Source organism: Solenopsis invicta, chromosome 10, assembly GCF_016802725.1.
Source record: "Solenopsis invicta isolate M01_SB chromosome 10, UNIL_Sinv_3.0, whole genome shotgun sequence".
NCBI lineage: Eukaryota > Metazoa > Arthropoda > Insecta > Hymenoptera > Formicidae > Solenopsis > Solenopsis invicta.
Window position 1 is genome coordinate 10217745 of NC_052673.1, and position 21041 is coordinate 10238785.

The 21041-nt window shown below is 40.1% G+C and overlaps 1 protein-coding gene across 4 annotated transcripts in view; it reads left to right on the plus strand.

The window, feature by feature from the left end:
- Window positions 1-2457: 2457 nt before the first annotated feature.
- The window catches only part of LOC105195029, a 34593-nt gene continuing 16009 nt past the window's right edge, over window positions 2458-21041 (plus strand). Inside the window, exons 1-4 of one of the 4 annotated variants that reach the window (XR_850682.3) lie at window positions 2458-3833; window positions 4371-4704; window positions 5093-5297; window positions 6012-6204. Coding sequence is in view for 1 of the 4 variants with exons in the window: in XM_011160233.3 (XP_011158535.1) it covers window positions 3302-3833; window positions 4371-4704 (866 nt within the window). In the remaining 3 variants the exon portion in view is untranslated. The remainder of the gene's footprint in view (window positions 3834-4370; window positions 4705-5092; window positions 5298-6011; window positions 6205-21041) is intronic. The other 3 variants (XR_005575626.1, XR_005575627.1, XM_011160233.3) reach the window with 3 other exon arrangements.

Sequence of the window (21041 nt, forward strand, 5' to 3'; positions counted from 1 at the left end):
ACTTTGCAGCAAAAGTACACTCCGCACGTAGAATCTACTTTTTACAGGAGACCCGTAAATAAAAGTGGAGAAAGATGAGATCGATATCACCAACAATGCGACTGTATAATAGCATCTTCTTCCCTTAATTTCGAGTTATAGCCAAGGGGAGCGAATATTTCAATCGATCTCAACGATTCACACAAAATACTTCAAGAATCGTCCCTTTAGTTTTCTTTATCAACTCAAAGCATTAAAAAATCATCATTAATATGAGCTCCATAATTCTTATGTCGTAGGTTCCCTCTTAATTTATACAAACTCGATCGTTAACCGTATCGAACTTCTGTCAATCAAACGATTTTTAAAGAGCCTTGAAACATCATCTAGCCACACATCGTGATGAAAAAAAGCTAAGACTCTGCGATTAAAAAAATTGGCTTCATTATGGAACGTAATTAAAAAAATGATAATAAAAGAGCGAGAGCGAGCGGTAGAAAGGATTGAGGTGACAACACGGTTGCGCGCGACATATATGTAGTGCCCTAGAACTCTATCGAATAATATTTGGGAGACTTCCGTATTCGATTTCAAAGAGACCTTTCTTTCTGAAATAATCAGCGAAATACCGATATCTTCTGAAAATGAGCTAAAAGCGATGGAGAATAAACTTGGCAAATTGGACGTTGTAAATGGGATCTTTAATCCGCCATTAGTTTGAAATATTTTAAAATTTAAAGTTTTCAGCTTCAAATTATTGATTTTTAGTATTTTAATGGAAATTCTATTACATTCTCTCTTTCTCTCTGAAATTATGCAAACGTTAAAATATTTAAGTATATAAATAAAAATTTCTATGTAAAATTTTGATGGTTTCGATCAAATTTGCCCCTAAAACGTGATGTTTCAATCCCTGGTATACAACAATAACGTACAAGCAAGTGGTTGCTCTCTAAACGCAACAAAATGCATTTTCTAATGGAAACATAGGAATCGTTCTCGTCAAATTATATTTCGTGCCATAGAATTGGAGAAATTGGCATCACAGTGTGTCAATGAGTTTCGATCGCTGCTAAAACATCACACAGTGGCTACGGGACACATCCTGTAGAGAAGAGCGGTGGAAGCAAGGCGGGACAGGCAGGAGCGTAAACAAGGGGAATGCATCGCGGGGGTGGCATGACGGGGTACGAGGGTGAGGGGTTGTACCCGTCGCTCATGCGCGCCTGGAACCCCGCCCTGTCGCTTCGGACCACGGCCTGTCCTGTCGAGGACTCCTCGCCGAGGTGGTCGAATAGTCACGCTTTGACCCGCGATCCGCGAGGCGGACGGTACTCGCCAGGAACGCCGCTGGTGCTCGTATGCGAGAGGGAGGAGGAGGAGATCCCGCGAACATCTGTCCTGGTCCCCCGGTCCGTCGCGCCTTCATCGCGACACGGTTCTCCCTCCCGAAATTGCAGGATCAACGAGATCATCGTGATCTAATCGTGGCGGCCGGTGTGTATGTGTGTGTACATGTGTGTGTGTGTACCCAGGAAGGATCGACGGCGGCGGATCGATTATCGGGTATACGCGACCGGGGGTCGCGCGTGCGACAAGAATTTCGGGATCGCGGCGTGACCGATGTCGATGTCAAGTATTTGCTGCGTGGCAACTAGTTGCGGATGTGAGCTGGTGTTGAGCGGGACCCGTTAAGTGTTACCGCCGAATGGTCCTACGGCGCATCGGGAACCAGGCGGGACGACGGATAGATCGCGTCTGCGAGGCACACCATCGGGATTCACCCGCACAGGTTTTAAATTACCAAGAGTGCGCCGAGTACCATATTCTTCCGGTAGAGACAGACGCCTCGGTGGATCGATCTGGAGCGCGTGGCACAGATCGTCAAGTATCGCGACCGTTGTTGACTGCGAATGCCTGGCGAGAGTATAATAGCACAATGGCTTAATATCTTTTAATGGCTTCATGATGGATGAAAAGCGCCTTCATTAACGAAGAAAAGGTTGACAATTGTGGCTTCCTCTAGCATAATTTACGATCGGTCCTAAAGCTGACGAACAACCGGTACGTAAGGGGATAGAAACAATCGCGTCAAGTCGACCTGCTCGTCATATAAGTTTAACATACGCAATATCGAACTCCTTTGACTCGATATTTATCGTTCAAATATCACAACGTGCGCCTTACCGATACCAAAATAAAAAATAAATAAAAAAAAAAAGAAACCGAACGATAGGCCTAACTTGGGATCAACAGATTAACAATTTCGAAAAAAAAGCACGCGACTTTTCTAACGCGCGAGGAGATCACCAGCCTTCTCGAAAATTTTTCATATACGTGCGCGGGGCTGTTACGCGCGCGCATTATCGAAATGCACGATTTTCTGTAAAACGGCAGCGGCTGAAAGGTCGTGATCGATCGACTCAATTTGATAACCCAAAGGAGCACCTTAAAGCGTGCAAGGTCGTTATGTATAGCGATAAGGTAGGGGCTTTCCACGGCTGAAAAATCGAGGAGGAGAGTCGAGAAAGGTGTACGGTGGAGTTGCAGTACGTGGCCTATTTACACACGATGCCGAGATTTACAAGTATCAACTCGAGCAAGCGTCGAACCTGAGAGGATGCAAACGCGACGATAATCGAATTCATCGAATCCTGTTCGCGTGATGTCGAGCCAAGGCCATCGCGAGAAGGCGTGCTTGGAGCTTTGCGAAACGCACAGCATCGATTATAAGATCTTGCTTCATGGTGCTCCTCGAGATCTCGGGAGGAGATCCGCGACGATAGAGTGTTCATCGCTGATGAAACAATAACGCCGGGTCGTCAATTGAGAATCTCGATTAATCGTATATACGCAGCCTATACCTTCGGCACAAATTATATCCTAATTTTTTGTATCGAAGAACTCAAACTGTTCGATGAAATCCCTATCGGTCTACACGACGAAGCTCTCTGACGATCGTACATCGAATTTCGAGACGAAAGCGAGTTAGTAAACGGCCACGCTCAATGCTTCCTAGCAAAAGACGGAATCGCGATCGAGTTCACTTGATCCCCGCTACCCTGCCAGACAAGTCGTCCACGAGGAAATCGATAATCGATGTGTGTCTGCTCGACAGTTGATCCTGGAGGATCAAGGACCCCTCCCCCCCGCGTCTAAACGAACGAAGCGATGATCAACGACTTGTAAATCGGCGCGCTCGATGAATCGTCGCAGAATCGAGCGTCGAGCAGCAGCCAGCACCACCCGAAGAAGAAGAAGCCGTAGAAGAAGCTTAGTCGCGTAGCATCGTTTCGATCACGAGAGAGAGCCGTCCTGGGTAATGCGCGGAAGCAGCTCCGAACTCCTGCTGGAGGCGAGCTGCAGCCAGTGCCAGAGCGAGTACGATCGGCAGCAGGGTCGGGACAGCGGCGAGCCCGAATTCCACGAGCGGGAGCTACGTCGTCGCAAGCTGTTGGAGCTCGGGTTCGGCGCGTCGCGGCGCCGACCGCCACGGCGTACCTGCCGTCAGCGGTTTAATTTCTACGCGACATCGGCGTTGGCCTTCGTCGCTACCTCAGGCGGCGCGGCGCTCCTCTTCCTGGTACCGCTCTACGTCGATCCGGCCATCAGCACCCTAGCCGCGGACTTCTCGCCGGAGCCGGTCATCTGCACGACCTCGCGGCGCGAGAACCTAGCCGGTCTCTTCAACTGCACATGGAGCTCGTGCCGCGAGGGATGCACCAGTGACGTGTACAGCTGTACCCACATATACGTCACTTATACGCCGTGGAGTAACAACAGTATGAAGAACGACACTGGCGGCAGAAACACCGCTGCAAACACCACGGCTGATCCGGGTACCGTCACTGCCGGTAGGATCACTAAGTCGCAGCCTTTCTCAATTTTTTTTTTCCTTTCTCGTATCTCTTCCGTATGGCTAATTTAATTGAGAACGATAGTTGATAATCAAATAAATTGGACTAACCGAGTTTAAATTGGATTGACAAAGAATGTGGCTGAAATAATATGTGTGTATGTGTGTTGTAGAGAAAAAGGGAGGAAATTTGAAGCACAAAGTAGAAAAAATCCGAGTTATCATAATATCATTTGTATGTTTAGAAACGTAACATTATCAAACGCGAGATAGTCGCAGATTCGCATCGCTGAACTGGACATAAAATTCGAGACATAACAGACGGAATCTGTAAAGCTCAAAAACGTAATCTACCTCTTTCTCTACTACCATTTGACTATAAAATAGAATGTATCGCCTGGGAAATCGAAGAGAAATTGGAGTACATTCCGATTTGGTAGATCAACGTTGCGGATTGCATGCGTGCTCGGCAAGCATAAAAATTTGAATCACCCCGATGCTAATCTCTGCTGTAAAATATCTCTTTGTCGAGCAGTGTCCTCCCCGGGGGACGTCGAGGCGGTGCTGCTGGTGAACATCAAGGGCTGTGGATATCCACCGACAGTCGATTGCAAGAACTTCACCCGCGAGTTGGGTTACGAGGGCGCCAAGTTTCCCTGTCATTATAGCCGGGTGAACGGTAGCATAGTGCTGGCGAACTATAATCGCGAGGCACAGGTCGCTACCATCATGCACTTCTTCGCGGCGCCTTTCGTAGTGACTCTCGCGACCAGCGTCGCGCTGTGTGTGATGCACTGTGACTGCAGGTGCACGCCGCCACCGCGACACCCGCCGCGCGGCATGAGAAGATCCAGGGGCAACGACCTCAGGTAATTAAGCCAAAGTACAAAGCCAAAAACACACACACACACACGTTCGTATACCTGAACAATTTTCTTTCGACGGACGTACGGATTGTCATTAGCCTAGTAACCATATGTCCATAATACACACGGTTTTGTGCAGAATGAGTTAAAGTTTTGCCTTTGTTAGTTGAATGGAACGTATATCTAGAGTAGAGTAGAGTAGAGTAGAGTTGTCACATAAAATAAAAATGCTTTGTTATTGTAAAGAATTGTTCAACAAACGCTAACAAACGTGTTGAAAATATCCGCAAATTGATATTATTCGAGTTAACTATACGGACCCATGATAACGACAAGTCACACACAAAGCTGGTAAATTGGTGTTAATATAGCAATTATTGTAATATTACAGCTGCTGCATGAGTATAAAAAATCGATAACTGGTTAGAAGCGTGCCAGAAGTCGTCCGATTTAGAAGGTGTATTTGACGAGGCAAATAAACTTTCTAAAACTATACGTAAGACAAAGACGACTTAACAATGATGTTACTACCACCGTACTTACTGTCGTCGTGAAACGATGCTAAACTCTTTCGGCTGCAAATACTGCCTTAGAAGGTATCTCAAAGATCATTTTTCAAGGATTGATTGGTGTAATCTTATCGATCTTCGTGTTCCGTTGTGCATAAATATTTATTCGTGTGATCGTGTTGTCAAACTAAACAATCTTCTCAAAGTTTTTTTTTTTTTCATTCTATTTATTCATATTCGAGAAATTGGCAAATAACTTATTTTTATTCGCGTTACATATCAAGAATTATCAAAAATTTTACGAAAATGCAATCGTACTCATCTTTACTATCGGTTGTTTCGATTAGATTCATTTATAGTATACAAAATTAGATTCGTTAACACACAGAAACATGTCTTTCTTCCAAAGTTTTGCGAAAATTAATTAGCTCGGTTATTGTTGAAGCGCGAAAGCAAACAAAATAAAAATAGACTACCGTCAATGATTTTTTTATCTAACAATAAGAAGAATCATTTATCGAGTGATTTCTTAAATCCGCTTTGACGCTTCTCCGCTTTCGCAGCATCATCGTTCAATTTAGATATTTATACTGACTTATGTTGCTTTTTTCCGAGAAAGCTTATTACTGCATGCAATTCATAATACTTCGCTGTGAAGTGATACAGACCAATGTTTCTTCTGACTCGTTTATAATTTATATGTAAAACGCTTTGCCGCAAAATACTAATGCTTTTTGATACACGACGGAACACGGAGCGCTGCCTTAGGAATAGAAATACACATTTATCATATTATTACAGAAAAGAGTGAATCGCAGAAACGGAAATCGGATATCGATTCATCACATCTCTCTCTTGTAATCTCCGCTAATTAGCTCCAAAAGGCGCATTCATCTCATTAACGAAACGAGTGCGCTGCCGAAAGCCGTGACTGCGCTCTCCGTGCAACGCAATGAACATGTAAAAAGAGATCTCTAGTTATCGATCGGATGCCGTAAGTAATTCCGTGCATTCGGAGTAATTGACAGCTCTCTCACGAACGTTGATACGCTGCGTGAACAAGCATAGAGCAGCGCGTAACTCGCGTAACTCGCGTAATCTATCATTCTTCCGAATGTCTTTTTTCCTCTCCCTTAATTTTTCTTCTTAATTGAGTCGTTGAGCGAACCGAGTAATATATATATCACGTAAGTCACATTTTTCTCATTAAGGTAAGAGGTTTTATAAAAGTGCCTCGTATAAAATCCTGTTAATGTATTACATCTATCAATTTTTCTAGATCAGCAGGGCTGTCTGAAGTACTTTGAACAGAATATCCCGACAAAACCACTTGAAATAAAAATACCGGAAATTTGAAGTCGCGTCAGAGTTATCAACTGTCATACCGCTTAAAATATACGACTTACAACTGTTGACTTATCGTGTACTATTTCGCTCAACCGCTGAATTTTTTCTCTATCTCGCATGCCCTCCGCACAGACCAACGCTGTATTAAGAAAATTAAAAAAGGGACCAGATTGTTGAATCAAGAAATCACATGTCAAGGAGCCTAGTGTAATAAAAGCCTGCGAGGCAGCAAGAATAAAAAGACTTACATGTATTGTTTCTATGCTTCTCGTCTCTCTCTAATACCTCGTCGCACACGCCGAAGAATCGCTGGACTTGTCGAGTTTTGTGCTACGGCTCTACGTGAACGAGATATTAATTCACATTCAAGTGACGGCAAATGCAAGAAGTACCTAGACGTGCAATTCAAGTCAAAAACCCATGCTGCGTACATATCTGCTGTTTTTAAGCATCGCGATTCAACGTGACGTGCCTCGAGGGCTCATTCCCTCTCCAAAAGCCACCTTGTTATCTTTCTACTTTCGACCGTTTGTCATTTCTACGACGATGGTATTAGAAGACGGAAGATCGGGGCTGGCGAGGGTGACAGCTGGCAAATGGCAGCCTCGGCTGTCATACATCAGATTTGGATTAACCGGCGGCCCCTGGCTGTGTTGTCTTTTTCTATCTTTCTTCTCTCTCTTCTTCTTCCTCTTCTTCTTCTCTCTTCGTATCTCCTCTTCTTTTTCACTTTTCTTTGCAAAGTTGTTTGCTACTGAACGTATCGCGTGTGCTTCTACCGCAAATGGTATTTCCGTTGTCAGGATTTTTCGCTTTTATCTCGCCAGGCCACGAGAGTTGTCGCACAAATCGTTGTTATCCGCACTAATGTAATTACGTTTGCCCCCAACTTCCGGGATTATCCCGGTAATCGCGTTCTATCTGAATGAAACTGGCATACGTCATTTCTCGCAGTTCATGCTTATACGTACTCTAACAACGACTTTCAGCGAAACTGTCGCCGTCGATTCTCATTTTAAGTAGTGCGATTAAAGATAAGATCATCGTAGGAGATTTATATAAAGATTATAAGCGTAGCGAAAGGAGAGTGTGAAATAAAGATGTTATGAGAAACAGTGAAGTCGTATGGTGTTCCTGCATTTCATGGGATTTTTATGGAATCAATTTGAAGCGATGCATTAAATCGACGATTCCGCATGTCACGCCGTTTGATCTCGATACTCTCGAAATTTGTCGTCCTCGACAGAGGAAAGACGCGATACACGATACTGCTGTCGCGTCACTGTTACCGAAGATCATGTTTCGTATCAAAGGAGAGTAAAGATGTAGTACAAATTCCGTTATCGTATCCTTCTTCCTCCGGATCGTTTCCACGGGACGGACGGCCATGCCATGAAATACGAGAAATTCTTCTCAAACGCGAAAAGTTCACCCCTGATACATCCGTGTGCTATCATCGTACTAACGATTACGGCAAACTTCTCGCTCGAGCTTTATACGGCGTATAAATTATACCAGATAAATGGACTTGTAATCGCGATAAGGAATACTTCTATTTGCCACGAAAAAGAAGCTCTCACAAAAAGAAAGAGAGAGAGAGAGAGAGAGAAAAATAATGAAAGAAGGGAGTTGAAGGCGCGTCTATATCTCTCTTGAATTTGTATCGCGCAAAGTACGTTTTGCGAAATAATAGATATATTTGACAATCTGTTTTCCTGAGAAATCGGAGCGAGTCGAGCACTCAGTAAGAATGAGAAGCAATAGTGTACTTAGGCGTACTCCTTAACTTGCGACCACGGTGAGACGACGTCGCTGTAGCGTAAGCGGATGAGAGGAGCAAGAAAGAAACCTCTCGAACTTTTAATTGAAACAGCGTCCGCCGAAAGAGCTTCGTGTCAACACGTGAATAAGAGAATGGTCTCGGAAACTCGTTTTACGACGCTGGCTGGAAGTCTCCGCGACTATTAGCGCGAGAATGAATGAGATTTTAAACTGGCACATCGGAGGTAGCCCCCTTTTAAACATACTGAGGACAGTTAAGTCGAGAAGAATGCCGCGCGCAAAAGTTACCGTCATTTGTATCTTTCCGTTGCCCAATGACATTCATGGTCACATCTCCTCCCCATAGCTGGCTCCCGGCCAAAAACTTACGAAAGGATATACTTTTGCTCTCTCGCGAGTTAATTTATAAGTAATCTCCATTCATCTAATGTTTCTTAGATGATTATAGCTGAACATGTTTTTAAAACTGCTATAAATATAACTGCTATAATAGAGATCTTAATAGCAGTGTTTCATTCAACAAAAATTTCCGAGAGAGTCACCCTGAAGAAAATAGAAACTAAATTACTTTTACAAATTATATTCCACGTGTAACGCTAAACTCCTAATATGATATTTGTACGTTTCGCGTACGTAAAATGTAAATAATACGAAGTGATGTATCAAAGTACGTTAATTGTTTTACATTTCCTTTGTTCCGTGAAACTTATAATTGGACTGACATTTGCGCCAATTAGTCTGAAAAGTTATAGCTTTATTCTTATTCTGATTATCTTATAACGGCGCGCTCAGGATATGGAAAGAATAAACGTCGGAATTTCCAATTATGCGCGAACTGCATGGCTCCTACCGGCGCGTGGTTAATTTGACATTTGAGCAATGCCGCCCCGTATGCTCCAGACGCACCAAGTTACGGCTGCTTCATTTCGCAAATCGCTAGCGACGGAGCGACCTGTCGCGAAAGAAAAAAAAAAGAGAATGGCAGTGATCGAAAGAGGGATAAGTAAATAGGGTAGATCGTTCATTCTGTCTCGCGCATCACACGCAATGCAGTCCCGTGCAATTGCATTTGCCCTGCATTCCGGCGAGAAGCGCGTGCAGCTATAGCTTTACAATCCCATTAAATATTTATTTAATTTCAAACGCTGGCACGATTGTTTACGATTCTCGTGTACGCATCGTTACTTCGTATCGCATCTACATTATCACGGGCGCTGGCGTGTCTAACGGGGATGACTCATAATGGTCGATGGTAGCACTGAAAAATGTATTTTTATTGTGCGCAAGAACGCGAGAAAGTGTAATCTCTCTTTTATAAAATCGACCACGCAATTTAATCTGGTAATAATAATTTAAGTCGTTAAGAAAGAGAGAATGCACTTTTATCTTGCGCATTCATCTGGAGCATAAAGCGATTTCTTTTTTTTTTGCAAACCGTATTTCGTTGATATTTCGTTCGCGATATATCACAATTATCGTGTTCATCTATCTTTTGACGGAACTCACGCAAAAGTTTTATTTATTTATTTTTTTTTTTTCTTTATAGAAACGTTCATTCTGCTGCCTTAAATTGTCAAATAATTATCCGTGCGTTGCGTAATTTGTTGGTTAATCAGTTACCGCGATCGGTTATAAACGCGTGTGTAACTCGTGATTCACATGTTAAACCGCACATGAGTACGCACGATTTTACAGGCCGTGTACGATCAGACCGGAGGCTTAAGGGTGCCTGACTTTACCGAAGCGTACGCAAAATACAGTTGCAATACTGGTGCTTAATTGCTTCGTGTTGCACATAGCGTATAACTGCCTCAGCCTCCAACGCGGAGGCGTTTGCGGTAACGGCGATACATCGAAGGAAGATTAACTCTACGGAGCTTAACGTGCAACGGGTTTAACCTGACGGAGAAGGATAACGTAAACTAAAAGGGATATTAATTGTGAGAGAACCGACATTTCCGATGCCATTAGAATTCTCCGAAATTTACTGTTCCTTCAGAATAATATTCTTTAACAGTTAGCGCTTTAAATATAAATCCGATTATTTAGGATTAAAATTAAAGAGTTTCAATTACAAAACAAATATGACGAGAGTGATTCAAATGATCAAATTCTCTCGAGTATTAGAGAAAAAAAAAACAGAATCGTTAAATGAAATAGAAATTAAAGATGTCTTGGCTATGCGATGTAAACTGAAAATTATTGAAATTTAAAAACTGAAGATTCATTCTTTTTCTTCTAATCAATAACAAAAATTTTTGATCACAAATGCCCGAATTTTCGTTCTCAAATTAGCTACAAAAAAGTAAACAATAAAAAATTTGATTTAAATAATTTTTTTAGCAAAAATTACTATATCTAGTTGCAGTTTTAAACAAATAACCTTTTAAAAACGAGTAAGTAAATCTAAGTAAATTTTTGCACGCATGTTTATTAGAGTTTTTTAGTATATACAAAAATTGATTCAATTGATAATAATACTTTTACAATCAAATTTGCAAATAAGTACTGCAAAATGCGATTCTACATAAGAATCAAGAGAAAATAAAAAAATTAAATAACTTTTTAACCAATAAGTAAACGGTGCAAAATTTTACACAGATGCTCAGACGTAATATTAGAATATTCTATGAGATTTTTATTTTTTATATTTTTAGTAATATTTTGAGATATGACTCATGTATCCTTAAAGATACGATGCGATATAAGAAACTCTTAAACTATATAAGAAGAAAATACACGTGCACGATATCTTGACGTGTAAATATAAACTTCGTCGGGTATTTATTTAACGAACTAATTCTATTTCGTTAGGATCGAAGTAATGAAATATTCCGTATTTCTACTCTCCTTCGCATTGTTGTCTGAACCAATATTTTGTTCCTCAACACACCGAGTTACGTGCAAGAGCCTTCTCGTCAGGCAGAACTTCCTGAGGAATTGTACCTCCGATCTGCAACACAGTCCCTTGTACTTCCCATCCGCCCGCTCTCGCACAATAGACCTATTCGGCATCTCCGCGTTATTGACTATTTATTCAATCCTGCCGACCATTTATTTCCCATCTCGTGGAATTACGGCTTCGATCGAGCTAAATCAGTTCACGATGCGCCGAGGTCGCGCATTTACACGTACACACTAGCGCATCTTTAACGCGCGTACGCCACACGATCTTATGGTATCGCACACATCTACCACGTAATAGCAGGCGCCACTGCACGGTACGATCGGTGAGAAGTGGTTATCTAGTTCGCCATTAGGCACGATTGTAGTTTAATTGCTTTTGACGTACGTTCCGGCTGCGGAGCCACTTCAGTCCTTTAAAAAGCAAAATCGAATCTCGTGGAATCTTCATGTCGCAACGCAAACGGGGGAAATCACGAGAGATGTGTATTGAAGACTTTTATAGGATTTTGCGCTTTTAATTATGATTAAAAGAGTGACGAAAATAAAAGCCAAAGTAAGATTAAGGACATTTTAAACTGGAGAGCGAAAATATTTTTACTTCGATAATTCAAGTAAAGACAAATCGCATTTTATCGCAACATTTATTATTTGAACAGAATTATTATTTCAACAAAAGTTACTCGAGCAGAATTGCAAAAAAGTTCTGCGAGAATTTCGTATCGCGCACTCCGTTGTAACCGCGAAGAGCGAAAGTTGAGAAGCAAAATTGAAATCGCGGCTACTCCTTGGTAATATCACTTAAGGAATTTTTGAAAATTCATAACTTAGCGCACACAGATCTGAAAAATTATCCATTGAAATTTCCTCCCCTTCCGCAGATTATTCGAAACGGTGCCAACGTTGTTGTTGTTTACCGTTTCGCGATGTCGCGCTGAAAGTTTGCTGCCGTCTGCTGTACGATGAGGAAAAGTCGCTATGCTAGAAACAATATGAAGAGTGGAATGCAGGTCATGGCACGCCTCTTTGGAGTTCCTTTCATGTATGCCTTCGTTGAACAAGTTTGCCTTTTTAGGCGCGAAGAATTCGGCTCAATCATAGGCACTTTGATTATTTACACAGCCGTACCCTGGGCGAAAATAGTATATATTTGTTGAAAATTTGGAAGACGTTTGCTCCAGTGCTGAGTAGACGTTTAATTGGAGCTCTGAAACATTTATCGGAGTATTTATGAGATGGAAATTTAAACATGGAATCGTCTGTGAGACGTTCACGACTGTTTGATAGACGTTCGAAAAATGTTGTATATTTTCGAAATGTTATAAATTTTACTGAAACACTCTTCGAACATTCGCAACATTCCGAAAATACATTGCACAACACTTTCCCAACGTCTATCAAACAGTCGTAAATATCTCATAAACAATTCCATGTTTAAATTTCCATCTCATAAATACTTCAATAAATTTTCAATAAATACTATTTTTGCCAGAGTACACAGTTTTTACCCCCCAAAAAAGTCAATTAAAAAATTAAAAAATGCGTGAGGTGCGTTTACAACAGGGCGCACAGGACGCGACAGCAATGCAATTGACACCGCGAATTCTGGCAATACAACTAAAATCGATAGTAATTTAACTAGGCAACGAGATAACACACATACAACGCGTATAATAATTGACGGCGTATGTTGTAAATACCACTATCGCCATTTAAACTGCTGCTATTTATCGACGCTGTTGACATCAATCACCACCGATTAACAGCATTTCTTCCATGAAGAGCTATCACACTAAAGAGCTTTGATTTCAACCGCGTGTTATTTTAATTCCATTTACATTCCTTTCGCCTACTTTTACCCTATACATTTTGTAAATATATGCTGCGGTAGTGTGCACTGTATACCTCACTGCGATAACATTTGGAACGTGTTCGAAAATCCGGAAACGGAATTTTAGAGAACCGAGAATTCGAGTACCGTCGAGACTCTCTCGCTTCGGGCCCCACGCGCTCCTATAAATTCTAGTAGCATTATTACGCAACGTTCGTGCAGCTGCGATAAATATTCCATTTAATGTCAGCCGTTAACAACTCTGTCGAGCCGCGGCGAAACTATCCTAAATTGATCGATCCGCTTTTCTGCAAACGGACGCGATGATTGACGCGTTCAGTATTTATTCAGCCACGTTAGACGGGTATATCGAGCTCGCCTGCTCGAGTTGGTAAATCTTTGCCCATTGGCCGAGCGTAGAAACGATTCTAATACGTTTAGCACGTCCCCTCGGATAAGTTATGCACGAAGTGTAGAGCATTGAGTCGAGTTCCCAAGCGATCCGGGGAACAGATGGCGAAACACCGCTCATCGATCGTGTCCCTTGTCGTCTTGCTGCCAGTTCCCAGTGAAGGGTAGTCACGATACGGCGAAAAGTATTTCAAATATGAGATTCATGCATTCACCCGAATCAGTACTTTCGTCGTTTCGCCAACACCGTCAACGAACTATTCTGATTTGGCAATTTATTTTCTTTATGCACTCGCCAGAATTTGCCTTGTAATTTCTGCCGTATATGTTCTGGATGAAATAACGATTCCGTCACATATACGATGATGAATTATATGAAATATATGCAATCAGGATGAATAATGAATTTTAATATTATGTGTATTATACGAGAACTAGTTATAAAAGGACACACAAATATTATAAGAAATAACCGTTAATATAATATAACATTCTTTTTAATTCAAGAAAATAATTCTAGATTACTTGAATTAAATTCAAGCGGCTCAGAAGAAAAATAAGGGCAAGACTGTTAAAAAAAAAGTCTTTCGAGAAGTGGACCTCATTTATTTTTATATTTATCTATTTTGATCACTTCTCAGAACTTTGTGGCGAGAATCATCAGCTTTGCCTCAAAGCTATTTTTTAATAATAAAAATGATGCAATGCGCAATTACGGAAATATGGCTTCTTACATCTTAAATTTTGCGGCACGTAAGCGTGGTAAATTAGATTTTCCCAAGTAAGAAGTTGGTTGCAAGTATGTACTTGAATGAAGTATGTGAGGCGAAGTCGAGGGTTTCCCTGAAAATCGAATGAAGCAATTTCAGCGAAATCGTTTCAGTGAACCACTAAGCTCGGCTCCGGTGTGCAAGCGAATTTCTGTTGGATCGTCGAAATTATGTGTCTGGAAATGCCGATATGGATCAACGAAAGAACGTATGGAACATTCTTCGCTAGAAATTGTAGACACTACAGACGATATAAATTTGAAGATACAATTCGCATGTCGTTTCTCCTTTCTTTTTCCTACGTTATTGGTAAAAGCGTAACGCGTTCGGCTCATTTATTTATTTTGTTTCACATTGTTTATCTCATTTATTTATGTCGCCGCTCGCAAAATCTGCCAACATTTTCAGCAAGTGAGTTTATCACGCTTAATTCTCACGGATTGCATCGAGCGAATATAGATGTACACATGTACGATGTGGTACATGCCGTAACGGGTCACTTAGGAAAATTATATCGATCCGCTGCGTTTCGCGCCGTAGGAGAGGAAGGGAGGAAAAAAAAACGGCTAAACGCCGCGAGGGCTTGCGAAACGGGGCGAGAGAAAAATCCGTGACCGATGCAAGGTGGTCGATCGGGAGGAATGCAGCCCCGGCAAGGACATTGGTGGTGATATAATAAAAAGAAAGATCGTAAGTTTCTTGCGGCATTTCTTTCGTCGCCATTCTCCGGATCGAAGGACGGCCGGCGTGGGCGTCGAAAATGCACTCCGCTCTATTCGCCCCCGGTGTTGGCCGATACTCACTGTTTTGCCATCTTATCGCGTTCATTTTCGTTATATAACCCGCAACGGATTATCAATCAATTGTTCGTTTTATTTTATTTTATTGACTTGAATAATTCTTCGTGACTTCGCGATCCATACAAAGATGGATGATAGGGGGACGAAATAAATATCTCCGAAGAAATATTCTCCTCCCGTGAACATATACATATTTGTCGCGTTCGAAAATAAACAATTTATTACGTAACAGGGAGAGAGATATCTTTGCAATAAAGTTTGCATAAACTAGTGAATATTCATTTAGTCGTTCGCAAAATTTCGCGAAATCTGTTTTCCGCAGTGACACACTTCACCGCAAGCATTTTCACACTTTTGTTTTTTTTTTTTTCACAACGAGGAACAGTTTCTTGTAACGAGTCGCATCATTGTCGCGGCTGCTTATTTTTTTTTCCCTCTCGTCCGTAGTGGAGCGTCAGAAATATACTTGCTTGACAGCTACAAGTTGCTGCTGGGGAATTTGCGCGGCAGCCAGATTACTGGACACAAGCGACTTGTTGTGCTCCTCGGAAAAGTTCCCTCGGGCGTGCAACAAAAAACGTGGGCAGCGTGGCGTGCCAGTACTTTAATTCGAAGATTCCTCCTCCGCGATATGAGGAAAGTGGAATTCCCGTTGCCGGCTAATGAAGAGGATTTAGCATCGCACGACGAATATTTGAATTCGGTTAATTAAACTAAAATCCTGTAATTATTTCTTTGCTCGCGGCTCTACGGAAACGCAAACCGATGCTGCGGTCTGGCAAAACTCGCCACGTTTTCCAAGCGAATCGCCGCTTAAGCCACGGTGAAATTAAATTTCTTGGTTTGTTTTTACGGCAGGAATAGTATGAGTCGTGTGTGCCAGGCGGGACGGCTTTACGTCGATTTGACGCTGCGGGATTTAAAGAAGAGTACGACTTTTATTCAATAAAAAAAATTGGAAGCTCTGTGTAGAATATCTTCTTTTTCTATCTCTCTATCTCTTTATTACAATTTTGTTCTTCGACCAGTGTATTCTTCAGCCGCGACAAAACAGCTTATGATATTAAATTGATGAGAAGGAGAGGAAAAACTACAAACACACGTACTCATAGAGTACTTTTGGGAAAACGTATTTGACCCTTTCCTAGCAAAAATACTGAAAAAATCATACAAATGCATTTTCAAACATTGGACGTCTATAAAAATATATGATTGTAACAGAAACGCGAACGTCTATATAAACTAAACAATTTTTTTAAATGATGAAATAGAAAGGGAGTTTTATCATGAGATACTACATTCGAATCAAATATCTTATCCATCTTTCTACAGTTTCAATTTCATATGCATTCCAATAATGTAATTACGTGTTACATTCAGAGAGAAAAAATTATATCAGCAACTATAAATTTGTAAATAGCACTTCAACTTTGTTATTACAAAGTTGTAATAAAAATAAAAACAATAAATTTGAAGCAAGAAAATATAGTAATATTAACCAGTTGTAGCAAAGTTGTTGAATAAGTTATAAAAAAATCCCAGCAAAGTATAATAACTGTTATGTAACGAGTGTGTTATACAACAGATTACATTGTTGAGAGAGAAAATACAACTGACATTTATGTAACTGTAACTTTACGTTTTTTGTTTCATTGGGATAGTAATACAAATGTAGGTGGCGGAAAAATTGATCCAATCAAGATTCGGGATTCTTCGTTCTCATTCCTAGTATTCTCAGAGTCTTGCATCACCGCTTCATTGCTGTCATGGCTATTCCGGTCGTATACTTAACCTGTCACTGCTTCGGAGCCACTGTAGTGGCTTCCCGTTCTGTAAAGGTCAATCGGCTGTACATTTATTATACACAATTAGAAGCGTCATAATTTATTAGTTTTCAAGACTATATAACTATGTAATTATAGTTATTTTTAACTATAATTATGTAATTATATAGTCTTTAAAACCAATAAATTATGTCACTTCCAATTTATGTACAGCCGTTTGACCTTTAAAGTGATACTTTGCTATAAAAACTAATAGCTGCAAAAATATTGACGTGGTAATACAAATTACACAGAAAAAAATTTTGTATCAAATTAACAATGTACTGTTTCATATATAAGCAAGAGTATAAAAGTTTCTTGGAAAAATTTATAATCTTAAGCAGATATAATTTGCTTACATAAAGAAAATTTTTCTCTTTGTGTAAGCAAATTATGTCTGTTTAAGATTATAAATTCTTCCAAGAAGATTTTATATTCTTGCTTATATATGAAACAATGAATTGTTTGATTTGATATTAATTTTTTTTCTGTGTATTTTATAGTTCTTGCAACTCAAACTTTAGTTGAAATAATTATAAAATAATTATAAGATTTATTGAAATGTGTACATTCATTCTACGTATAAAATTTGTATAGTTGTCACTTTTATAGTTGCCACTATTATAAACTTTTCTCTGAATGTAGACCATGTATAAAAGTTTTAAAAACTTTTCCATTTTTTTTATTTTTTTTTTATTTTTTTTTATTTTTTTTTTAAAGGCATACGTCTCGGTGTCTCAAGATTTTTCTTTATCCATTTTCTGCTCTTCGCCGAATATAAAAAAAAAACGAATTAATTTTAAATGTAGAAGGACATAGTACCTCGCAATATTTAATATGCTAATTTGATTGTTCTTAATTACCGAAATTTCTCTAATCTGAAGTAAAGGTACGTGTAAGAAAAGCGAAGAACAGTTCAAAACTTTAGGAAATTCGGCAACTGCCTCAGGCTAAACTGGAAACTAGTTTCCGTCGGATCATCAATGATTTCGGCATCGTTGGCACTGCATCACGCGCTATCAATTTTTGATCGCGTTTCCGACACTATACGGCCGCATTCGCCAGCGTGGAACATCATGCCGCTTTTCACTCGGACGTTTCACTCGCAGATAATTGAAAATAATTGTCGGAAATCTGCGAGCGACATTATATTGACGTTACGTAATCGCAATTTGTCACGCGAGATTTTATTAAAAGTATTGCATAATGGAAAAGAAAAAATATTGCACAGACAGCATCGATATTAATTTGTTTCATATACAGACTTCTTCATTGTGCCATTTTTGTATCATTTTACTCGATAAACAAGTAAATATTTATTTAGAAAGTTATAAGGTGCAAACACCTATTTTTGTATTTCGTTTCATTGCTTCGTACCGTTTCATAACTAGATATCCGATATACACGCTGGTGTCATTTTACGAATTGCGTTGCCTCTCGAAGCTCACGTACCGCTCTGTCGAATTGCACGCACACGTTTATATTGAATTCCCCAATATATTATCGTGCACCGTCTCTCAACTTCGCGCTAACTGCGAAATTATGTGAGAGGCAAGTATACGGGCCGACATACGCGGCAAATTGATGCATAAAAGCGACTAACTGGAAGCTCGAGCTCACATCATCTTCCGAATACCGCCGAACCGATCGAACGCGCGACATTGACAGGACGCTGATTTGGCGGGACAGGTATTTGGCCCCGATCTAAAGGCTCGTTTATTAACGTCCATTCGTGAATTAATCCCGTGATACTGCGAGCCGCATCGCGATCCTTGACATGCCCGTTAATCTAATTGCTCGATAATCGATTTAAAACAACGAGATCGATTAAACATCGTCTCTTCTAGATCCAATTTCCGTTCGAAGAGCGAAGAATAAAGGGTGCAAAATTCGTATTTTCCTACTTTCTCTATTACGACTTTTTCGTTCGGACGGACTCTTTGTGCTAAACGATTCGACTTCGATCGAGCGTATTGTTCCCGACCCGGAAAAACGTTTGCGCAAGCAAAAGTTAGCGACTCGTTCGATATAGACTGCACATGTGTATTTATATCCGCGTAAACTTCGATCAAAAGTGACTCACGCGGAGGTCGCCTTCCGGAAATACTTTCCAACCGGTTCTTTCCAATGACATAGGAAAAAGTACGCATCTTCGATTTTTTCGCCGGTTGTTGGTTAATGCAAGAACTTGCACGGCATTCCCTTATATTTGCGGTGCGATAATAAGTGGCAACGCGAGGCAATATCACACGATGTAGCTCGCTGTGTATAGTCCCATCGCGAAGACTAAGCAAGCACAAGTTGTTCGATACGTGAAGCGCAAATATTGCTATTACGACAGCCTTATCTGGGAAGAATATATTGCGAAATATATGTATATGTATATATATGTACGCACGTATGTATATCATGAAAATTGCTCGACTGCAGTGCTTCCATTAGCGACCGGCTGATGGACTTTGATTAAATATTCAGTGTAATTTGTTGAATTAAGGCAAGCTTTTGCATTATTGTGAACTAATAAAGTTCTGTTTTTTTTTCGTAATTCAATTACCGAAGCCGCTTGAGCGCGCGCGATATTGCGCGGCGCGGTAATTAATTTTTATATGATGCTTTTATAAGTGATATTAAATTCCCATCATATAAACGTACGCGCGCTCGGCTTTAAATTATAATTAATTCTCCCTATCGCGAGTTTTCCGATGCGTTTAATTATTTCTATCGAATCCGAGCCAGTACACTTTAAAATTTACCGCAAATAGCATTGGCGGTGTATCGCCGCGTGCGAGCATGCGAATCGATTTCCGCGCAGTGATGTATCGCCATGGCGATGAAAGCTGAACGAGTGTTTGATAAGGTAAATAAAGTTATGACGAAATCGATAAAGTTCGCCGAGGAAAAACTTCTTCCTGCGCACGTAGATGTAACGCGTCAGTGGTCTTGCCCGACATTAATTAATTCTACGAAATTTCATGAAGGAACTTCTTCGCTAATAGATCATTTTCAACTTATAATATGTTCCGCCGCCAGCTGTAATCGGAGTTGTAAGATTACTCACGGTCTCCAGCCGGGAATGGCCAACGATTATTCTGTCTCGTCGAACGTGAGATAACAACTGTTTCACGTCGCGTAGCGGTGACGTCCGACAAAAGGCGGAGAATTTAATGGAGGTCGAGTGTATCCTGAGATGGAGATTGATCTCGTCGACGAAATAAACTTGAATCAGCAACCAGACTCCCTTCTTTATCGGTTGTTATTAGCTGAAAGTTTCTGGACACGTTCCAACTCGAAATCAGCTTCATTTGATCGCCAACTTCTTGCTATACTTCCGAGATCGCTCGTGAGGCCACTCTCACGAAGATGTAATAAATAATTGCCTTCACCATTTTCGCCTTTTAGTCTAGTCAATATAGACTGCCTCTAGTACTCATAAAATGAGGATTACAACAGGGTTTTTATTTTAAAATAATTTAAATATTATAATAAAAGTTAGTTAAATTGGAAATTACACCTTGTCAAAATAAATCTTACTTTATAATTTTTTCTAAGCTCTCTGTTTAACAAAGCATCGTATAAAATATGCCTCTTTTTATCATATTTAATATCTCACATAGTGAAATTTTTATACTTCTAATTGCAATTTTGCACTTCAAGTTACATTATAAAACGAGCTTTAACGGATATTTTATTATTTGACACGGAAGATTACAGAGTTTCAGCTAATTAAATTTTTACTGCAACAGATTAAACTTTCCCAAGACAATTAGCATGAGTTATTAAGATGTTTTAATAATTGAAAAAACAACTTCAAATTTTATCCAAAGTGCAGTTTTATTATTAGTGTGCGCAACTGTTTCAGATTGTTTTATCTCACACAGAAAAATATTATTCTCGTGCTCATAAAAGCGATTACTCAATTCATTTCTAATTTTATTTTTCTAGCTAACCAACGATTATCTTTGTAAAAATGATATTTTTTGATAACAGTTTTAAAATATGCATTTAGTTGAAATAAATAATATTTATTTAAAATGAATTTCTGTACACACATAAAAAAATATATTTGAATTAAGTAAACATTATTTATTCAAAATATTTCAAGAGTTCATGTATCCGTAAACATATTATAATTAATCATATCAAATTTATTCAAAATACGATTT